Source organism: Pelobates fuscus, chromosome 8 (assembly GCF_036172605.1).
Source record: "Pelobates fuscus isolate aPelFus1 chromosome 8, aPelFus1.pri, whole genome shotgun sequence".
Classification (NCBI taxonomy): Eukaryota; Metazoa; Chordata; class Amphibia; order Anura; family Pelobatidae; genus Pelobates; species Pelobates fuscus.
The window spans coordinates 61243865-61262906 of NC_086324.1; the positions used below are offsets into that span (position 1 = coordinate 61243865).

General features: G+C 43.0%; 1 protein-coding gene across 1 annotated transcript; it reads left to right on the top strand.

Annotated features, from left to right (window-relative positions):
• The first annotated feature begins 4067 nt into the window (after positions 1-4067).
• On the top strand, positions 4068-4628 carry LOC134570659 (mitochondrial intermembrane space import and assembly protein 40-B-like). The gene has a single exon (XM_063428593.1). It carries the CDS (start codon positions 4134-4136, stop codon positions 4626-4628), a length of 495 nt encoding a protein of 164 aa, XP_063284663.1. The 5' UTR covers positions 4068-4133.
• The last annotated feature ends 14414 nt before the right edge of the window (positions 4629-19042 follow it).

The window sequence follows — 19042 nt, forward strand, 5'->3', positions numbered from 1 at the left end:
TCGCCTCCTTGCTGACATCATCAGAATTTATGATTTTATCCAATCCAATGCTTTTCATTAGGGAGAGCATTGGATTAGCAGAAATTAGTAAGGAGGTGGGACGGCGGCAGGGTTTAGCCTTAGATCCCTATCGGGGTTATTCAATAAATTTTCAATTCACAGTGAATTTCCAAATTCAGGCCAAACTATACAAATTGGAAAAGGTGAGATATTTTTCCAGTTTGGCTACTTTGGCCTAATATTTGAAAGTTAACTTTGAATTCTCACTTTAGTGAATGAACCTGTATAGTCCAAATTTTAGTCACAGCATCTAAAACTGCTAAACACAAGTATATAGTTGTGCTAAGTAGATTCTCAATGTATTTAACTTTTTTTAAAACTAATTTCTATTTTGTTTGTGATTTTCACACCAATGCTTCATTTTCATGAATGTAACAGATTGTGTGGGTCTCAATAATGTAAAGTCCCTAAATTTGTATTTGCCTACTGCCCAAGAGTACCCAAATATGATTCCATGTAGACCTTTAGCGGATTAATGAGAAGTTATACGGTCCTATTATAGACATGTCGATTTCAGTTTTTAAATTTCACCTTTTGATTTATTGGGCCCATGTCTTTTTGAGGACATTATAGCACCCCAACTGCACATAATTCACATTATAGGGGAGCGAGGCCCAACAGCTAAGGTGGCCAGATGTGTACCTTGAGAGCTCGGGCACAGTTGTACTTAAAGGATCACTATAGCATCAGGAAAACAAACTCATTTTCCTAACACTATATCATCCTTGGGGGACTCTCACCATCAGGGTCCCCGTCCCGTGGCGCTGGAGGGGTTAAAACCCCTTCAGCAGCTTACCTTAATCCAGTGCCGGGCTACCTTGGCACTGGTGACCTCTCCTCCCCCGCCGACGTCAGCTCTTGAGTGGAGCGAAATGCGCATGTGCGGCAAGAGCCGCGCGCGCATTCAAACAGTCCATAGGAAAGCATTTCTCAATGCTTTCCTATGGACGTTCTGCACGCTGGATGCGAATTTTACATCCAACGTCGCAGAAGCGCCTCTAGCAGCTGTCAGGAAGACAGCACTAGAGGTTGGCTTAACCCTGCTATGTAAACTATGTTTAAATGTGAAGGGTTAACACCTGAGGGACCTGGCTGAAGTGGTCTGGGTGACTATAGTGTCCCTTTAATTACGGCTTTTACTGCCTACATTCAAGTTACTTACAGCCTTGTTGTAGCACTGAGTGGAAATCAATCTGCCTGAGAATTCACACAGCCTGACTATGCGGCCTAGGGTGAATGGCGGTCTGGTATCCCGACTCTATGCTCACCGTGAGCAACAGCTTTTATGCCCCCCCTGCATACCCCCTGTGGACCATTGGGGGTATCCCGGTTCTGGGATGCATTCAAAAGAGGGCTCCCTTCCATATTCTACCTGCTATGCCAGATGCACTGCTGTGGTGGTGGTTCACCGTTTCTGCTCAGGGCGAAGGTCTGTTCAGAGGTACGTCCCACCAACCGCCCAAATGACCAGGGGGCTCCCAAAAGGCCTTTGCGTATTAGGACCCGTGTTACTGCCCAGAGGAGCTGGAAGGTCCTTGGATGTGCGACGCTGATCCCCCTCAAAACCTGGGCTCAGGGAGAAGAAAACTGGGTACAAGAGACCTTCCATCGGTCATATGCATGTAACCCCGCTGTACTCGAGGGACTGTGGGAGGGCTGGAGGCACACTCAAAACTGGCTTGGAGAAGGACTGTGTCCTGAGGCCTCCTCGTGGCATTGGCTGACTCCCGGATGGCAGAGATCCTGTTTAAATCAGAGCTTTTTTCTCTCCCCTATCTCTTTTTGTTGACATGCTTAATACCCAGCGCTATTACCTCTCATCTGTCGTAGCTATTAATTTAGCCTGTGTAATAGTACGTATTCCACATATACAAAAATAGTGTGTGCATGATGACAGTGGTGTGGGGGCAGTGTGACAGTGATGTGGGGGGGGCAGTGTGTGCATGGTGACAGCGGTGTATGGGCAGTGTGACAGTGGTGTGGGGGGCAGTGTGTGCATAGTGACAGTCAGGGGCGGACTGACAGTGCCTGGGCCCCCGAGCAAAACTAGGACCTGAGCCCCTTACAGATTAATATATATGCTGGTATACATGATAGTGTAGATGTACCGTGTATTTGATTATATGTGCATGTAAAGTGAATGTATGCTTCTGTGTGTATATTCACGGATCCTGATACTACACACAAAAACACATATATAAATACAAATATTACGCCTCCCCACTCCCTGGTGGTCCAGTGTTCTCCCTGGTGGTCCAGTGTCCTCCCTGGTGGTTCGGTGGATATCACTCTGGTCTGCAGCTCCGCCGGGTGCAGGGCTGCAGACCATGTGATCGAGATCTTGCAATCTCCCAAAGTGTTGCCATGATAACCCATGGCAGAGCTCTAGGTAATCACGAGATTTTGATCACATGGTCTGCAGCCCTGCACCCGGCAGAGCTGCAGACCGAAGGCACTGGGCTCTTCCTATATGGGCAGACAGAAGTGAGGGGCCTCGCACCCGGCGGCATAAAGGGAAAGCCGCCGGGCCCCCTCCCTATGTCAGGCCTGCGGTCAAAGACCGAGGACCCAACAGCTAATTCTGCCCAATGGTGATTTAGGGGGCACATCCCTGTGTACAAGAGACTTGTATTTCCTGGCCAGACAGTAGAAAGGAAGGAGCTCTGCACACAGAGTACACTGTACCTGCTAATCTTGCCTGATCGCCAATATTGATTACACATGAAAACAAAAAGTTGCTCATCTACTGATCAGCCAGTGTGCTTCATATCCATCTGTAGGTTGGGGTCAATGAAAACAGCATGTATTAAAAACCTGCAATTCCTTGCCAAGGGACTCTTGATTATGCGTATTATCCATCTGGGTTTCTCCTGCTTTATTAAACTCATCATCCTTAATCTAGCAGACTAGCACAGTGTTCTGCAGATGTACATCATGTAAGAAGGGTATCGGTGGGGCAAGTGACCCGGAGAAGTTTGAAAGTTTTAGAAGCTAGGCTGCTAATAAAAGCAGTACCCAATCCTATCACAGCTGTCTCTTCAGTCCAATCTATATTTTAGGGATATGAAACAGGACTATTAGAAATATTTTTCTATAACTGCTACAGTTATCTGTAGGCCTGACCAGTTCACCAACAAATCAGATGGCTCCAATATAAATCTCAACCTTTCTCCAAACATCCCACAATAATCGCCATCATTTGACTTATATATGCTAGAGATGGAATGCAGTAATTACAAACTCAGTCGTAACATTTAAAAGATCCCCTGTCATGACATGTATCATGTTTCTGAACACTAAGAGTTCTTTGAAAACCAATGGTTTATTCCAGAATTAAGCCACCTTACTTGGGCTGAAATGTTGTCTTTGTGCAGCTGTTAATAATCGAAGGAAGCTCTTTATAAAATGACTTTTCCTCATATTCTACTAACGTCTTCCTGAATGAATGAGTCTATGCTCTGAAAAATCCTTCTATAGCCACCAGGATTGATATATTGTCTTCAGCAGCACAAGAGTGTTTGGACCAGAGATTTTTAGAAGATAGAACATTTCTTTACATAAAAACTGCATATGACTAGATCCATGGTTGTGCTTATTATCTTCAGAATAAACCTCGACTAGACAGGAAAATACATTTCCAAATTGGTTGTTGCTATAAGAAAACCCACGCATTCCACTGGTGGTTACAGTACTCTCTCCCTTCCATGTCAATTACAAAGACCAAGACATAGGATGTCATGTATTTCGATAAATGCATCTGCAAATGTATACAATTCCTCTCCTTCTTTTGTCTGTATATGGGAAACATGGATATCTTAACAGCAGGTGCTATTCATTGCACAGTGTTCCCTTGTAGAAAGAATGGGACATTCAAACAATATTTCTCTGTCTTTTTTTTTTTTCTATTTTAATTTTCTATTTATTTTCTTTATAAACTTATAAAATACTGCGGTGAGTTTTCAAAATGCTCTAAGTCTGTTTGTCATGTCCTTCGCAGCGTTCGTCGCGGCGTGTGACGTACGTGGTGTGCGCGGTCCGAGCTGTGCCGGGAGCTGGGTGCACGAGCTGCAGCCATGTCCTACTGCAGGCAGGAAGGAAAGGACAAGATAATATTTGTAACCAAAGAAGATCATGAGACTCCTAGCAGTGCAGAGTTGATCGCAGATGATCCTAATGACCCTTATGAAGACCAAGGGCTGATCTTGCCAAATGGAGATATCAATTGGAACTGCCCCTGCCTGGGTGGCATGGCTAGTGGGCCATGTGGAGAGCAGTTCAAATCTGCCTTCTCTTGCTTCCACTACAGCCAAGAGGAAATAAAAGGCTCAGACTGCCTGGAACAATTTCGGGCAATGCAAGAGTGCATGCAGAAATACCCAGAGCTCTACCCCCAGGAGGACGATGAGGATGATGCAACGAAACAAAGTAACACGGAGGAATCTGCTCCTACGGCTGCTACTGATGTCCAAGAGGAGGGATCTAGCTACATCCAGTCATATGCAGTATTAGACTGCCTGCACGATAGGGCATGCAGCAACAGCACTAAGGGAATAGGGGAGACAGATTGAGGTGTGCCTTGGAGCCAGCTCAGCATCAGATCTACACCCTTTCAGTGCTGGTTGTAGCAGTAGTACTAAATACTGACAGGAGACAGAACAAGATACTCTCTTTAAACAGCAGTATTAGTGCAAGCCCTTTTGATACTGGATGCCTTTGAAACAGCTACTCTCCCTAGCTAGTTAGACAGCTATTTCTATAAGCGTTAGGCTGCCTTGAAGCAGCAGTGTGTGAGGAATCTACTTTTGAATTAACTACAACTTATCTAGGTGGTTTATGTAACTAAATGGTCTGTATATCTGGGGAATAGTGGGGTGGTTGGTAAACATCAGCCTGTGTATGGGATTTTATGCCTAACCATTTACTAACTTACTTCTAGATACGCTTGGCTGTACCATCCCTTTACCCTTAAACCTAGACCTATGCACTATATACCACTTTTTGCTGTCCTGAGACACTCCCTCTCACCACTGTGTTAATCCAGTGTAAAGCCATCTATCCACTATTATATGTATCTCCCGTCTATTGTATACTATTACAAGGAGAACTTTGGATATTAGATGGTCTTCACTGACCTAGCCTGTGTGGTTGTGTATATGAATATATACATAGGTACTGCTATTACGGTCTTCAGTGACCAAACAGTTCCCTATGTACTATTTTTGATTGGAACAAACAATAGTATTTATACATAATTCACCTCAGCCTAACGGTGCAATCCTACCTCTCCTAGCCGAAATACCGATTAAGTCTTACAGACTGTGGATATTTAGCTCTAGAGGAATGTAGTGTATGTGACATCTGATTGAAATTAACATCGTACTATATATTGTACCTTATACTCTAATTACAATCCAGATATCACTGCCATTTCCAATACCTGTGGACAATATCCATTTTTGCATTTACTCAGCTTTTAATTCACTTGTATTTTCACGAGTGTATCACTATCACTTCACTGTGTGTTTTTTTGTGTGTTATCCGTAAGCGGTCAAATAAAGGTTATACCGTACATTTATTCAATTTTTATAGAGATATCTTTTAGTGAAACAGGGGTCCATTTTTTCCAACTATAATGGAACGCCCAATTTCACTTTAGTCTTTTTTCGCTTAAGTCTGTTTTATACAGCACTTTTTTTTTTTTACGTGTGTATTGAGTTACAATTGTGTGTGCACAATAAAGGAGGTTAAAGAAATTAGATGACTGCAGAGTAGGCAATAAGTCTGTAAGCATACATATACCGGTATTTCTAAATTATCGTCTCATTTAAAAGGGACACTAAAGGCACCTAGACCACTTTATCTCACTAAAATGGGAGCAATGTTGTAATTGCAGGGTTAGATACACCTCTATGGCTGTCTTCCTGAATGTCATCAAATGATGGTCATAGAGAAGCATCGGTTTCAGTGCTTCCCCGTGAAAAGCATTTGATTGGATGAGCACTCTGCTCGCCACGCATGCACTTCTAATCCCCTGCTAGACATCACAGAAGGAGGAGTGGGCGGCAGCACCGAGCGAGTCTCAAGGTTGAAAGGTAAGTTAAAAATAATTTTCACACTTTTTTTTGCAGGTACGGGGGTTGAATAAATAGGAACTAGAACATTGTAGTGCCAGGAATACTTGTTTGTATTTCTAATGCTATAGTGTTCATTTAACTTTGAGTCCCTTTCAAGGTTCTCATGGCTATTGATTTCCACATTAGCCCAATAATGCATTGAACATTGATGAATGCCTACTGGTACTTAAATATTCTGCAGTTTATGATTTGTAATGAATTATCTTTGAAAGAGAATTTGGTACTAATTATAACATTTATTCTGCGGAATAATCTATTTTTCTGCAAAGATATGAACATTTCATCACTTAGGTAAAAGGGGGTAAAGGTTCACGGACAGAAACTACCATTTTACCACCTTATAAATCTTTAAGACATTTACCTTGAATGCAATTATTTTTGAGAGATAGAAATGGAAATCCTATGGAAATATTCAGAGAACATTCACACATGGACAGCAAAATGAAAAGGAAAGGAAGATTCTAATTATGATTGAAGGTTATCAACATTGGTCTGGACATTTTGGAACATTAGAGAACATCTTCTTATAAGCTATGGGACACAACTATTCTAGATCAATGAATGTAATTGCAATTCCATTGAGAGAGTTTTCTAAAAATACCTTTTTCAATTCTTATATTGATACATTTATAGCTAGAGCGGAAAAACTCATCTTTCTTGAAATAGATGTGATTCCCAATAATTGCATACACTTTTATATATGCAGGTTTTATTTTAATTTTATTTTTAACCAATAAATTGATTTTTTTATTTCACAAAAAAAGTATTAATAAAAGTTGTAGTATAAAATAAATTCAAGATCTAAAAAACTAAACATTAGGATAGGCAATAGGCTAAACATAATTGAAATACAAAGAAAAAACATATAACAATACAATTTAAAAAGTTATAATATATAATTAGAGCATATGAAAAATATCAGCATTATTTAGAAAAATAGCACACATATATCTGGTTTTGATGAAAAAAAATCTGGGGTATCTGATACGGTGTGCGAAACCACCTAGATAATAATAATAAGTGAATCCTTTAGAATGTCTTTTGTAGAATACTTTAATAAATACCAAAGAGACGATGAGCCAAAGGAAATTCAAGCTGACGCAGTTGTATTAAAAAAAGTTGGAGTTGTTAAAGAAGCATTTTTTTTTCTCTCTCTAAAGGTTGTAATTGTTGATGTAAGAAGATGTTAACTGGCTTCAAAACTCTACCATCCAATAATAATAGTAGTAAAAAGGTGTTTACTATTTGGGGCCACATGAATGAAGAAGGAACATTCTGTCTGTAAGTTCTTCTATGCCTTGTTGAAAACCAGAATTACACGAGAGATGGAGATGCTGATGGAGATGCTGATGGAGATTAAATTAGGGATTGTATTTATAACCAAATTCCGGCAATTTACAGGGGTGTTCATGAATAAATATCCTAAAATTGCTCTTGGTCTTTTAGACGTCAGCCACCAAGCTCAAAGGTCAATATATATTTTTTTATAGCTAATATGACTGTTCATTCTGTTACCCATAACTTGGCATTTAAATACTTTGGCCACTCTAATGATAGTGGTTGCGTTGTGATTTTAAAAATGTGCGAAAAAGACATGTTTGATAAAAGCGCCGTAAAGATATATAGTTTTTAAATTAATTAAAGGTCAGCAGATATCTGTAAACCAAAATATTTAATTTTGTAGCATGTTGTTTTAAAGGGACAGAACGCTTCAAAAACTCCAAAATATCCTTTGTTGTTGGTTTAGAATTAATGTACTTGTTCTGAGATTTGGAAAGTCATACATATTTCAGTTCAATAACTTCAAGCAAAAACATGAACAAATCTTTCTGGTTAAGAAATAAGCCCGCAGCAATCTCAGCCCATCACTGTTGTCCAGGTTGGATGAAATTGATAGGGATAATGATAATGTAGGCTGGTAAGTGGCTCAAATTTGGGTGCTGGGGAGAGCTCTTGTTTTTGTTTCTAAAACTGTTTGACAAAAAACTAAAGGACATTGAAGACATTTGAAGCGGTAATGGTGCTGTTATGGACAAAATACTAAAATGTCTTTTTTACTATTATACACTTGTGTTTAAATCTTATTTTGTCACACATTCCCTAAAAGAATATCCTTGTAAGAGGGTCATAATTTCTTACACACGTGTGCTCAGTAACTATTTCCTCTGCAAATTTCTCCCTTCCTGCTACCCTCCCCCCTTCCCATCGAGCAAGCCTCGTGTAACAAATTCCTGTGTTAAAGGAACAGCTTCCTTTACTAACTCCTCCCCCACTTCCTTTGTGCAACTAAAAGCTCTATAGAAACATGCCATGTGTAGTAAAATGGAGCTGGAATGGGGCTGGGATACAAAGAAATGTCATGTGATGATGCTGGGGTCACGCCCAGTAGGGTGGGTTTAGACAAGACCCCTTAGACTGTTAACCAATTGATGAATGTATACTGTATGTTAACTGTGACTCTGTACATGACGTATTTCTGCTTTAAAAGGGAATTGCACCCCCTGCAATAAAGGCCACTTTGGAGTTCTTCATAAACCTGCAATGTGTCCGGTGTGATTTACTTCCAGAAGACATGCGCACAATCAATTTAGAAAGGAGTAGATAGACAGTTAATCAAAGTTTGCTTTGATCTAAATCAGTTGGCGCCCGAACAGGGACATTAAGTGTTGTGTTGCTACAGAAGCCGCATTGAGGACCGGAGAGGAGACCCCCAGAGACTGTAAAAAAAAAAAAAAGAGCCTGATCACCTCTGCATATGGTAAATGAGTAAATTACCTATATTTTCCTGTCTTTGGATTTGGCCTGCACTCCGTGTCTGCGCCCGGCTTCTTGTGGATAACACCATTGAACAGGTATATGGTTTTCCCAAATGTCCCCTGTGGGGATATTTATGGGATAATAATAGTAAACAGTTTGAGAATTACCCACTATTTTAATTCTCAGATCCCAAAGAACGTTAATGTTATAAGTGAAATGTATACCATATCAATAAAATCACAATTTGTTATAAAAATAGATACAATTTATTTTTATATTCAAATGATAATAATATAAGTACATGCGTTATAATAATCAATGGAAATTCAGTATAACATGAGTATGCAATACAATATGGTAATATAAAAACATCTCCTAATGACTAAGGCAGTTTAGAATCTACAGCATTAGCCTTCAAGACAGGATTTACGACTTTCTTCACAGAGAAAGAATGTGAAAGCTTCACAGGGAGAACAGAATGGCTTAGAGTGCAGCGTGAAGTCGTAAAAGCTTTAGCTGACAGTTAGAATAACTATTTCAATGCTGGCTAGACCTCCTCTAGGCATTTGAGATCTATTCTTATGTAATTTTAAATAAAATAACATTAAAACCAGTCATTAGTCATTTCCTGGATCCATCCAATGAGAAATCTACAGTTCTATAAGCAGAATTTTAATTAATTTGCCTGAATCTTATTTTAGCAAATCAATACAGCTGGATAAATGTCACAATATGCTAACATGTGATATATCATAGAAATACACACTTATCCTAATTTTATCTGCAGCATGAAATGGTTATAAATATATACTTCTTAGTTAACTAAGATTTCTAAATACTGAAATCTGATCGTGATTTATCCAGTCATATATCATGCTATTAGAAAAATTTTAATTAATTTAAATTAATTAAATGAAGCCAGTATATTTACCAGTTAAATAGATATTCTCACCAGATGTTCTCTGTACTTTATGTAATCTTGTATATATTGTTAAGTAAGAGGTTATTGGCATATTGGAGTAAGGAAAGAAAACAAGGCAAGTGGGAATTTGTTGGAAAACTAGGTTGGCATATGGAGAGAGGCTAATGGATGTTGAATGGTAGAAAGAATTAGTTGACTTTTGTATGTTTATTTGAATTGTAACACAATTAATAAAATTAACAACAGGGAATGATTCGAATTTCCCTGAAGATCAATTAATTAATGAATTGTAATTTTATAACATGACAGGAGGCTTCGTATTTGCTTAAGTCTCTCTTTACTAGAACTCCACAGCAGCACAGAAAAACAACCAATCAGAAAAAGTTAGGTACTATAAAACTCCCCTCCCCATGCATCATTTCCTCTTTGCTGCTCCGCACCAGTACAGGTCAGAGTACCTCTGCCTCCTGCTAATATTAGTAGGTGGCTGTATGGTTTTTATTATATTTTCAGTGTTTCACTTGTTTATGTGTTTTTCACTTTATTCTCCTCTGCATATTGCTCTGGGGCTTGTGGGGAGTTTGTTTAGTTTGGCTTCATTTTTCATCTCCCTGGGGATTCTTTCCCTCTCTGTCCCCTTTAATTTTCCCTTCTCTGGACCTCATTCCTCCGGTCGGCGGGGTTCTGTGTTGTTGCTCACACCCGCCGGCCGAAGGCTTTCACGTGGCCGCCTGCTGCCTGCGTTGTCTGCGGACCGCATGGCCGCAGGGGGTAGAGGGGACATTGTCCTGCCCCACCTGTAGTTTTCTTCTTCTCCGGTCGCGGTGTTGTGGTACCGCCGACCGGAGGCTTTGCACGTGGCCGCCTGCTTGCAGGTCCGCAGGGGGAAGAGGGGGCATTCGCTGCCCCACCGGCGGTTTTTCTCCTCCTCCGGTCGCGGCGTTAGGGTACCGCCGACCGGAGGCTTTACACGTGGCCGCCGGTTTGCGGGTCCGGTCGCGGTGTTATGATGCCGCCGACCGGAGTCTCGGCTTGTGGTTGCCTGCCCTGGCCGGCTCAATACACGGCCGCATGTGTCCGCCGGGGGAGGAGAGAGCAATTACAACCCGCTCGCCCCCCCCCGACCCCTCTCCTCACGGTCATACCGGTTTCTCGTCTAACCGGATTGTTAGCTCTCCTTTCTATGTATATCTCACAAATTACTGTGTTTATGTTACATGGACCTTAGTGGCATTTTCTATCTGAGATTGATGTGTGTTTGTTTGGCACATATACACAGATGCTGTGAATTTTGCTGCCAGGTGTATGGCACAGATTACTGTGGGTTTTTTGCTGACAGTGTAATTCACAGATCGCTGTATGTTTTACTGACAGTGTATTTCTAGATTTAGTCTTTCTACCGTGTGTATGCAGTTTGCTGTGTGTCTGACTGACGCTGTATATCTCAGATTTCGTTTTACTGACAGTGTATATGACAGATGCTTTGAGTTTTTGCTGACAGTGCATTTCTCAGACCGCTGTGTTTACTGACAGTGTATTTCAGGATTTGTTTTTTTTCTGACTGTGTATGTCGCCGTTGCTGCGCGTTTGCCTGACAGTTTATTTCTAGATTTCGTTTCTGACAGTGTATGTCTCAGTTGCTGTGTGTTTCCTGTCAGTGTGAATCACAGATCGCTGTGAGTTTGCTGGCAGTGTATTTCTCAGATCACTGAGAATTTTGGACAGTGCATGTCGCCTATTTCTGCGCGTATCACGGAGTTCTGCGAGTTACAGGTGTGTATGTACTCAGCTTGTACAGGCTCTGTACATGCGTAGACAGTGCCAGTTAGCTCTCGGATTCGTTTGCTTCTCAGTATATATTTTTTCTGGTCCAGCTATGAGGTCTCAGATGGGACTGCTCGGGTATGAATTATCTGTCCGTGGCACGTATAGTATGGCTATCAGTCCTGGCTCTGTCTCAAACTGGTATGGGAGACCAGTCTACGCTGATGTGATACTATTTTATCAGGTTCTCGGGGGAATTCATTAATCCGGCTATGGTTTAGCCCTTCTCCTCGCAGTGTCCGTGATTTCACAACCCCTGCAGGTGGTATGATGATGGTAATCTATAATACGCTAGAATTCCTACAGATCTGTGAGAGCATATGCTTACCTATTCACAGTTCAAGGACAGTTTCGCTCAGTGTATCTTCCATTCACGGGCATGATGGTCGCTGGACTACCTCCGTTTTACCCAATACAGCTGGAATACCACTTTTCCCTGCTGGGCACTTGGGGACCGCCAGTCCCGGTTCAGGTTTTTCACACGGCATTACGCTGTCTAAAAGGGTTGGTGTCTAGGGGTCCTACGTCACAGGATGCTTTGAGGATCTACTAATTTTTAGGGGCCTCTATCCAAACTCAGAGGCCCCCACTTTCACTCGGTACCCCTCGTAGGCGCTACGGAATTGGATGGCGCTATATAAATAACGTGTTATAATAAGATAACTATAATACACGACCCAGGATTGGCCTGCTTTGTCCGTGCCCCATTGATTGGCCTGCTATGTCTGTGCCCCATTGATAGGCCTGCTCTGTCTGTGCCCCATAAGAATGGCCTGCTCTGTCTGTGCCCCATAAGAATGGCCTGCTATGTCTGTGCCCATAAGAATGGCCTGCTATGTCTGTGCCCATAAGAATGGCCTGCTATGTCTGTGCCCATAAGAATGGCCTGCTATGTCTGTGCCCATAAGAATGGCCTGCTATGTCTGTGCCCATAAGATTGGCCTGCTATGTCTGTGCCCATAAGAACGGCCTGCTATGTCTGTGCCCATAAGAACGGCCTGCTATGTCGGTGCCCATAAGAACGGCCTGCTATGTCTGTGCCCATAAGAACGGCCTACTATGTCTGTGCCCATAAGAACGGCCTGCTATGTCTGTGCCCATATGAACGGCCTGCTATGTCGGTGCCCTTCTATTGGTCCTCCTATGTCGGTGCCTATTTGACTGACCTACTATATCGGTGCCTATTTGCTTGACCAACTATTCTGTGTCCGTTAGTTTGGCCTGCTGGGCCTGCTCTATTGGTGCCGAACCCCCTTTGGCCGCAGGCCTGGGGCTATATCACTGAGGAGAAGCCAGTGCCCACCAGTGACATGGAAATAGGCAGGTGTCCGGACAAGCACCATTGCCATACTATCCATGGATATGGTAGGTGGGGTGAAGGCCCTAAACCTCAGACCTGAAGGGCAAGTTTTTCCTATGAAGACCCCGGACACGCGTCCGCGGTTTGCGCCAGACCGGCGACGGCACATCTCCAAGGAGAACTTTGCACAGGTGAGGACCGGTACTCAGACACCTACAGGAGAACGCGGTGTTTTCCTTGTCTTTAGCAACTAACTCCGTATCTGCCTCCCTGTATCCATATAGCTATCGGTAGTTATTCCTGAGTAGGGTTAGCTCCTGGCCCTGTTCGGTGGGGCTTACTTGTCTTGCCTTCCGGCCTGCTTTTGCCTTCTAGCTGAGATAGGATTTGCGTTTTTACTCGTTCTACGTTATTGTTGTCTTTTTCGTTTTCGTGACTTCCTTTTCCTTAAGCTCGGGTCGTCGAGAGGCCTGTCTTGACCTCCTCCGACCTCCCGGGTGCTCGTGGATTGCGGAGAACGTCTCCAGCTTTCCTCAGACTACCAACGATCCGCCTGGACCCCGCGCGCGCGCACGGGATCCGGACGGTCAGTTGATAGTTTTCCATCGTTTTCCCGTAGATTACCCTCAGCCTTAGGCTGATACTCGTATTTGGTGTACCCTATAGTTGCTCACCCTGAGTTCTCTAGGGACTCTAGCTTGGATCACAGGAGGGTGCGGCCCTCCACCTCTTCGATCCGAGAATATTTTATCTTCTGGAACAGAGAGCGTACCCCTCTCAGTTACGGAACCGGACACTGATTTGTTATTAGAGGGCGCAGCCCTCCCTCAACCTCAGCCAGAGACTGAGCTGGATACAGGGGTCATGTTTGGAGGAAGCATTCTCTTAGAGAGGAACGGTCACGGATGCAGACTCTACTGTTTGGTTATTTGCGGGTGCGGCCCGCTCAGGCTATCAGCCGGACGTTAGCACGATATTTGATCTCATTAGTAGAGAGCGCGGCTCTCTCGTACACTCGACGCTCTACGGTGCCATCCATTTGTTCATCACACAGACTTGTACCTGTGCAAGACATCGAGGACTACAGGGAGGGGCGTCCCTCCTGCATACAAGTAGATCTGACGTCCGTGCTACTGATTTCGATATAGAGGACTGCCTGGTCATGCAAGATATCCATACTTAGACTGGATCCCTCTGGTCTATCTCCTGTAATGGAGGGATATCCTCACAGGGGTATAACGAGGGGTGACTCCCACTTATTTTACACACTCCTGGAGATGGTACGGCCATCGGATGGAACTCAGGTATTATGTGAGTGCAGGTTTGGGTATATCCTGCACCATTAAAAACAGAGGATTGCTTTCTGTTTTTGGATATCCAGACCATTGTGAACAATTGCTCAGACAGTTTTCTCCCATATTTAGGTGGCAGGTGATACGGGGACCTTCATGGAGCATGCGGGCTCTGCCTTGCTCGGGTAACAGGATTAAGGAGGGCCTATTACCCGCTCTGAAGGTAAAAACCGTACGTATGGTTCACATGGTAAGACCGGAAACCCCGGTTTGTCTTGACCTCCCCGGTCCTCAGATCTTGGGATACGATGGCAGGACTGCCCCATCTCCTCGAAACGCATACCTGGTGATCAGGGTTCGGAGATGGAGGACCCTCCGTCTATACTCTAGTTATTCCTCACGGGAGCCATTTTGTTGGATTCGCGCTACCCTACTTTTCCACTATCGTCGAGGAGACCTACGGGACCTTATGGTGGTACCTGGTATACCCCGACTTCTACACAGACATCTTTCACTCTTGGACGAGGGCATTTCTGGGTGGAAATCTGCGTTCCAGTTTGCACTTCCCATTCCTTTGAAGATTTCTGGGATTCCCTATTCCCAGAATAGTCGACCTCCGTCCCTCCACTCAAGTTCAGTTCGGAACCCTGAATGGACGTCTTTTGGAGCCCTTTCTCTACGGCGTCCGAGGTTTTACACAGTCCGTTTGGACTATTGGAATCACTTAGTATGCGGCTGGTTTGGACACACTCTCATTGTGTGCGTTATGGATTTATGCTCGGATGAGACATCCCACCGGGTAGGACAGGAAGGTACGAAAGATCCTCCTCGGTTTCTATTGCGATTTTGGTGGTGGTCTTCGGTGCATTCCTTGAGATTGGAGATCTCCCTGCAAGGCCGCATCACCGAATGGCCCTGGCACGATCGGAGGAGCCGCCTTACGGGTCATGAGTTGAGACTTGGTGTCAGTTTTCTTCTCGCGACCCTAAGTCCTAGATCGGATTTCGAAGTTATACAACTACAGGAATGTGGCTAATAGGTCAGCTTGCCAGCTCATGGACCGACTTCTAGGAAACAGGTTGCTACACCACGTACAAGGGATTTACCGGCGGAGGGTGCTTTTTTCCGTATTTGAGATACTTCGTCGGTTGGCATCTCCTTTGACCCGTCGGCTGTCATTTATCGTATTTGGAATGTCCAATTAGGATTACTCTGATATTTCCTGGAATAATTACCAGCGACACAAACAGCGTTGGATTGGTGAACTGAGCGTTGAAACAGCAAATACGAAGCCTCCTGTCATGTTATAAAATTGTAGATTATGCTAGCTTTAGTGTACCTATAATCTTAATTTTATTAATGACAGGAGGCGAGTATTTCCCACCCATTCTTGTCCCTCCCTTGTTTAATGTTATAGTTTAGATTATCAGGTAAGTATGCAACTCTGTTTGTTGTCTCTGCTACCTGTCGCTTGTTCCTTATGTCTGTTTTTTTCCATAAGTAGGGTTGGGATATTTACATATTAGGTTAATTTGGTTGCTACATTGAGTACCTACATGTTTATTCAGAGTACATTTCATTGGATAATCAACCTGTTCGATTCTGTTTTTCTCTCGTTTCAGTTTACAGTCCATCTACACTATCTAGTTTGACGGTTACACTTGGATGATGGACATCGTTATATTCATCGTATCTAGGACTTCGTTTCTTCCCCATGATGTTCTCTGCCTTTTATTCTGTTTTGTCGCAGCTTGAAAGAGGAAATGATGCATGGGGAGGGGAGTTTTATAGTACCTAACTTTTTCTGATTGGTTGTTTTTCTGTGCTGCTGTGGAGTTCTAGTAAAGAGAGACTTAAGCAAATACTCGCCTCCTGTCATTAATAAAATTAAGATTATAGGTACACTAAAGCTAGCATAATCTACAATTGCTAGAGAAAAAAGTACTTTGAAGGAAGTTGCTTTATTCTTAGATAAAGTAAGGAGGTATCCAGAAATGAAGGGGTTACACTGACTTTTGAGAGGCAGAGAGAGGAGTGCAGATTTGACCCCCTCCTTTTTCCCCCCCTAGGACTACAATACAGACATCTGAGCCACTCCCAATTGCCTCAACTATAAACTGCAGAGTTAACACTCGAAGGCAGACTATAACTACTACAGTTATTTGTGTTTGGTGCAATAACCAACATTATTTAAGAGCTTGCAGATATTTGATTACAGAGTTAAAACCAGCACAAGAATAGAGATCTATGTTTGTTTGTTGTTTTACTAAATTGTTAGTCTGTACTGTTTTTTCATTGTTTTTATGTATGTTATAGGAAAGTACTAGGTTAATTAATTAAAATAAATTTACATTAAGGTTGCAAGTGTCTCAGAATAAAATACATTAATGTAGCAGTTGTTAGGAACATGCAATGTATGTTATATTGGGTGTACGCGATTATACAGTAACTCCAATCTTTTTTATGGAAGGAAACCTTGTTACTTCTGGGGTTGAATTAAAATATTTGATTTAATTCATGAGAATGAGATTTTAATATCATGACTGATAATGGATTACTGTATATTGCAACGCCTGGACATACACATGTTTTGGATATAAAGAAGACAAAGGAATAATATATGAGAATCGAAAAGGCAGATTTACCACTATCCACAGCCACGCATACTCCTAACGTAACATCACTTCCACCTTTACTATGCCCTTTTACTGTAGAATTGCCCGAATCCTAATGACCCATTCCACTACATGGCGTGACTTGTTCAAGCCTAAGATAAATTGCCTACCTGTATTAACAATGTCATCCACGATGAGTTAGCATCTGTGGAGAAGTATCACTTCAGGTTGTCCCAAATTTTCCTCTGACTTAGGTTTTAGCACATAATAAGGCCCATACCCAACGGCTATATGCGGCCTTTTATAGCAGGCCACATGGAATCTATTTGTAGCAAGCATGGACTGCCTGACTCCTCTTTTCTGTCTAATATTGTTGTCTCCTGCATAAGTGTAGATGGCTCTGCTTGGATTAGCCTGTTAACTAAGTCTTGGTTTGTGGTTACCTCTACCTGTCCAATCAATCTGCTAGGTGCAGATGTCCTTCCCCCACTTGCAGGCCTATCACCTTATTATTTCTTCTGCTCCACACAGTCAAACCTGACCAGGAGGCAAGGGTCCTAGCTAGTTCCCCCAATACCTTTACCTGAATTATACAGGCCCCGAAGATTTTGTACACCTCCATGTCCCCCCCCCCCCCCAGTTCCTGTGAAGTTGCTCCCAGGGGCCAGCCTGTCCCTTAAGCCATAGTACCCGCTACCCCCACCCCCCTGTCTAAGCTCTTGCTATTCCCTAACAGGTTAAGGCTCTGGTGTCAAATGGTGCCCTGGTTCTCTGAGACTCTCCCTGCAATATCCCACTTCTCCTTGTAATAGACAAATTCTGTGCAGGATACTGTCACCCTGCAGAGATGATACTCTATTACCTTGCCACTCTTCTGCCACTTCCCGGGGGAAGCCTTTAGCCTTTTCCTCATTGCATCTTGTGGTTCAGAAATATACCAGGACCTGAACCTCATTATGAAGAAGACCTGTTCCAGTTGATGGAGATGCAACTCACCATAACAGATCTGTTCCAGATTTGCTGTCACTACAGTGGACCAAGTATCTCACCTCAACAATGTCTGCACAAGAAGCTGAGCTATAGGCTCTCACCACAGCATGCAAGATCTCTGAAGGAAGACACGCCAATATCTACTCTGCCAAAAGGTATGCACTAGGTGTGGCACATGACTTCGGAATTAATCTGGAAGTAAGAAGATTTCTTACAGCAACTGGCACGCCAGTTAAGTACAGCACGGCTAAAAAGAGCTGATGGATGCCCTACACCTTCCTGAAGAAGTGGCCGTACTGACGATAAAGGCTCACGGAAGACTGAACACAGAGGAAGCATGTGGCAACTATCTGACTGACCAAGTTGCCCAATAAGTTGTAAGTGCACTAAGGGAAGTGGACAGAAGAGTGTCTGCTGAAGAAACTCCCATATTCACCATGTAAGATCCTACCCACAGACCTCAAGCTCCTGAAGGAATAACAAGCAGCTACTGACCCTGAAGAAACACAAGCTGGAAACAGAAAAGGGCAACCCTTGCAGATGGGCTGTACCCCAACAATTTCAAGTTCTGCTTACCCAAGAACATATACTCAGCAGTGGTCCAGTGGGCCTAAGGAGCATCTGTCCAGAACCCTCAGGAACTTTTTTGATTAATAAATACTCTGAAGTACCAGGAATTGCCTCTCTGAGCAACAGTTACTGTAGATCTTGTGCCATTTGTGCCAAGGGCAAGGGAAGAATGGAGGAAAGCCCCAAGCATCTAGCCAAACCTCATTATCTCTTCCAGAGGAGTCAAGTTGACTACATCCATAATGCCAAAGAGTGTCTGGTTCAAATATTCACTAGTTATAGTAGACATGTTTTCAGGATGGCCAGAGGCCTACCCAGCCACCAAAGTGATAACCAAGACCACATGCTGAGTAGTGCACCATGAAAGTTACAGAGATCACCCCGTGGATTCATCATTCCAGAATCAAGCCTGCCTCTGCTTCATGGGAAGTAGCATTTGTTGATCTTGACAACCCTTTTTGAAACTCCATTCTTAGAGAGCAAAGATACTTGTTGAAGAAAATATCAACAAGTGGGTGTTTTGATGGCCATAATAATGCCTGACCACCTGCCATCGATGGAAAGCCGAATACCCCAAA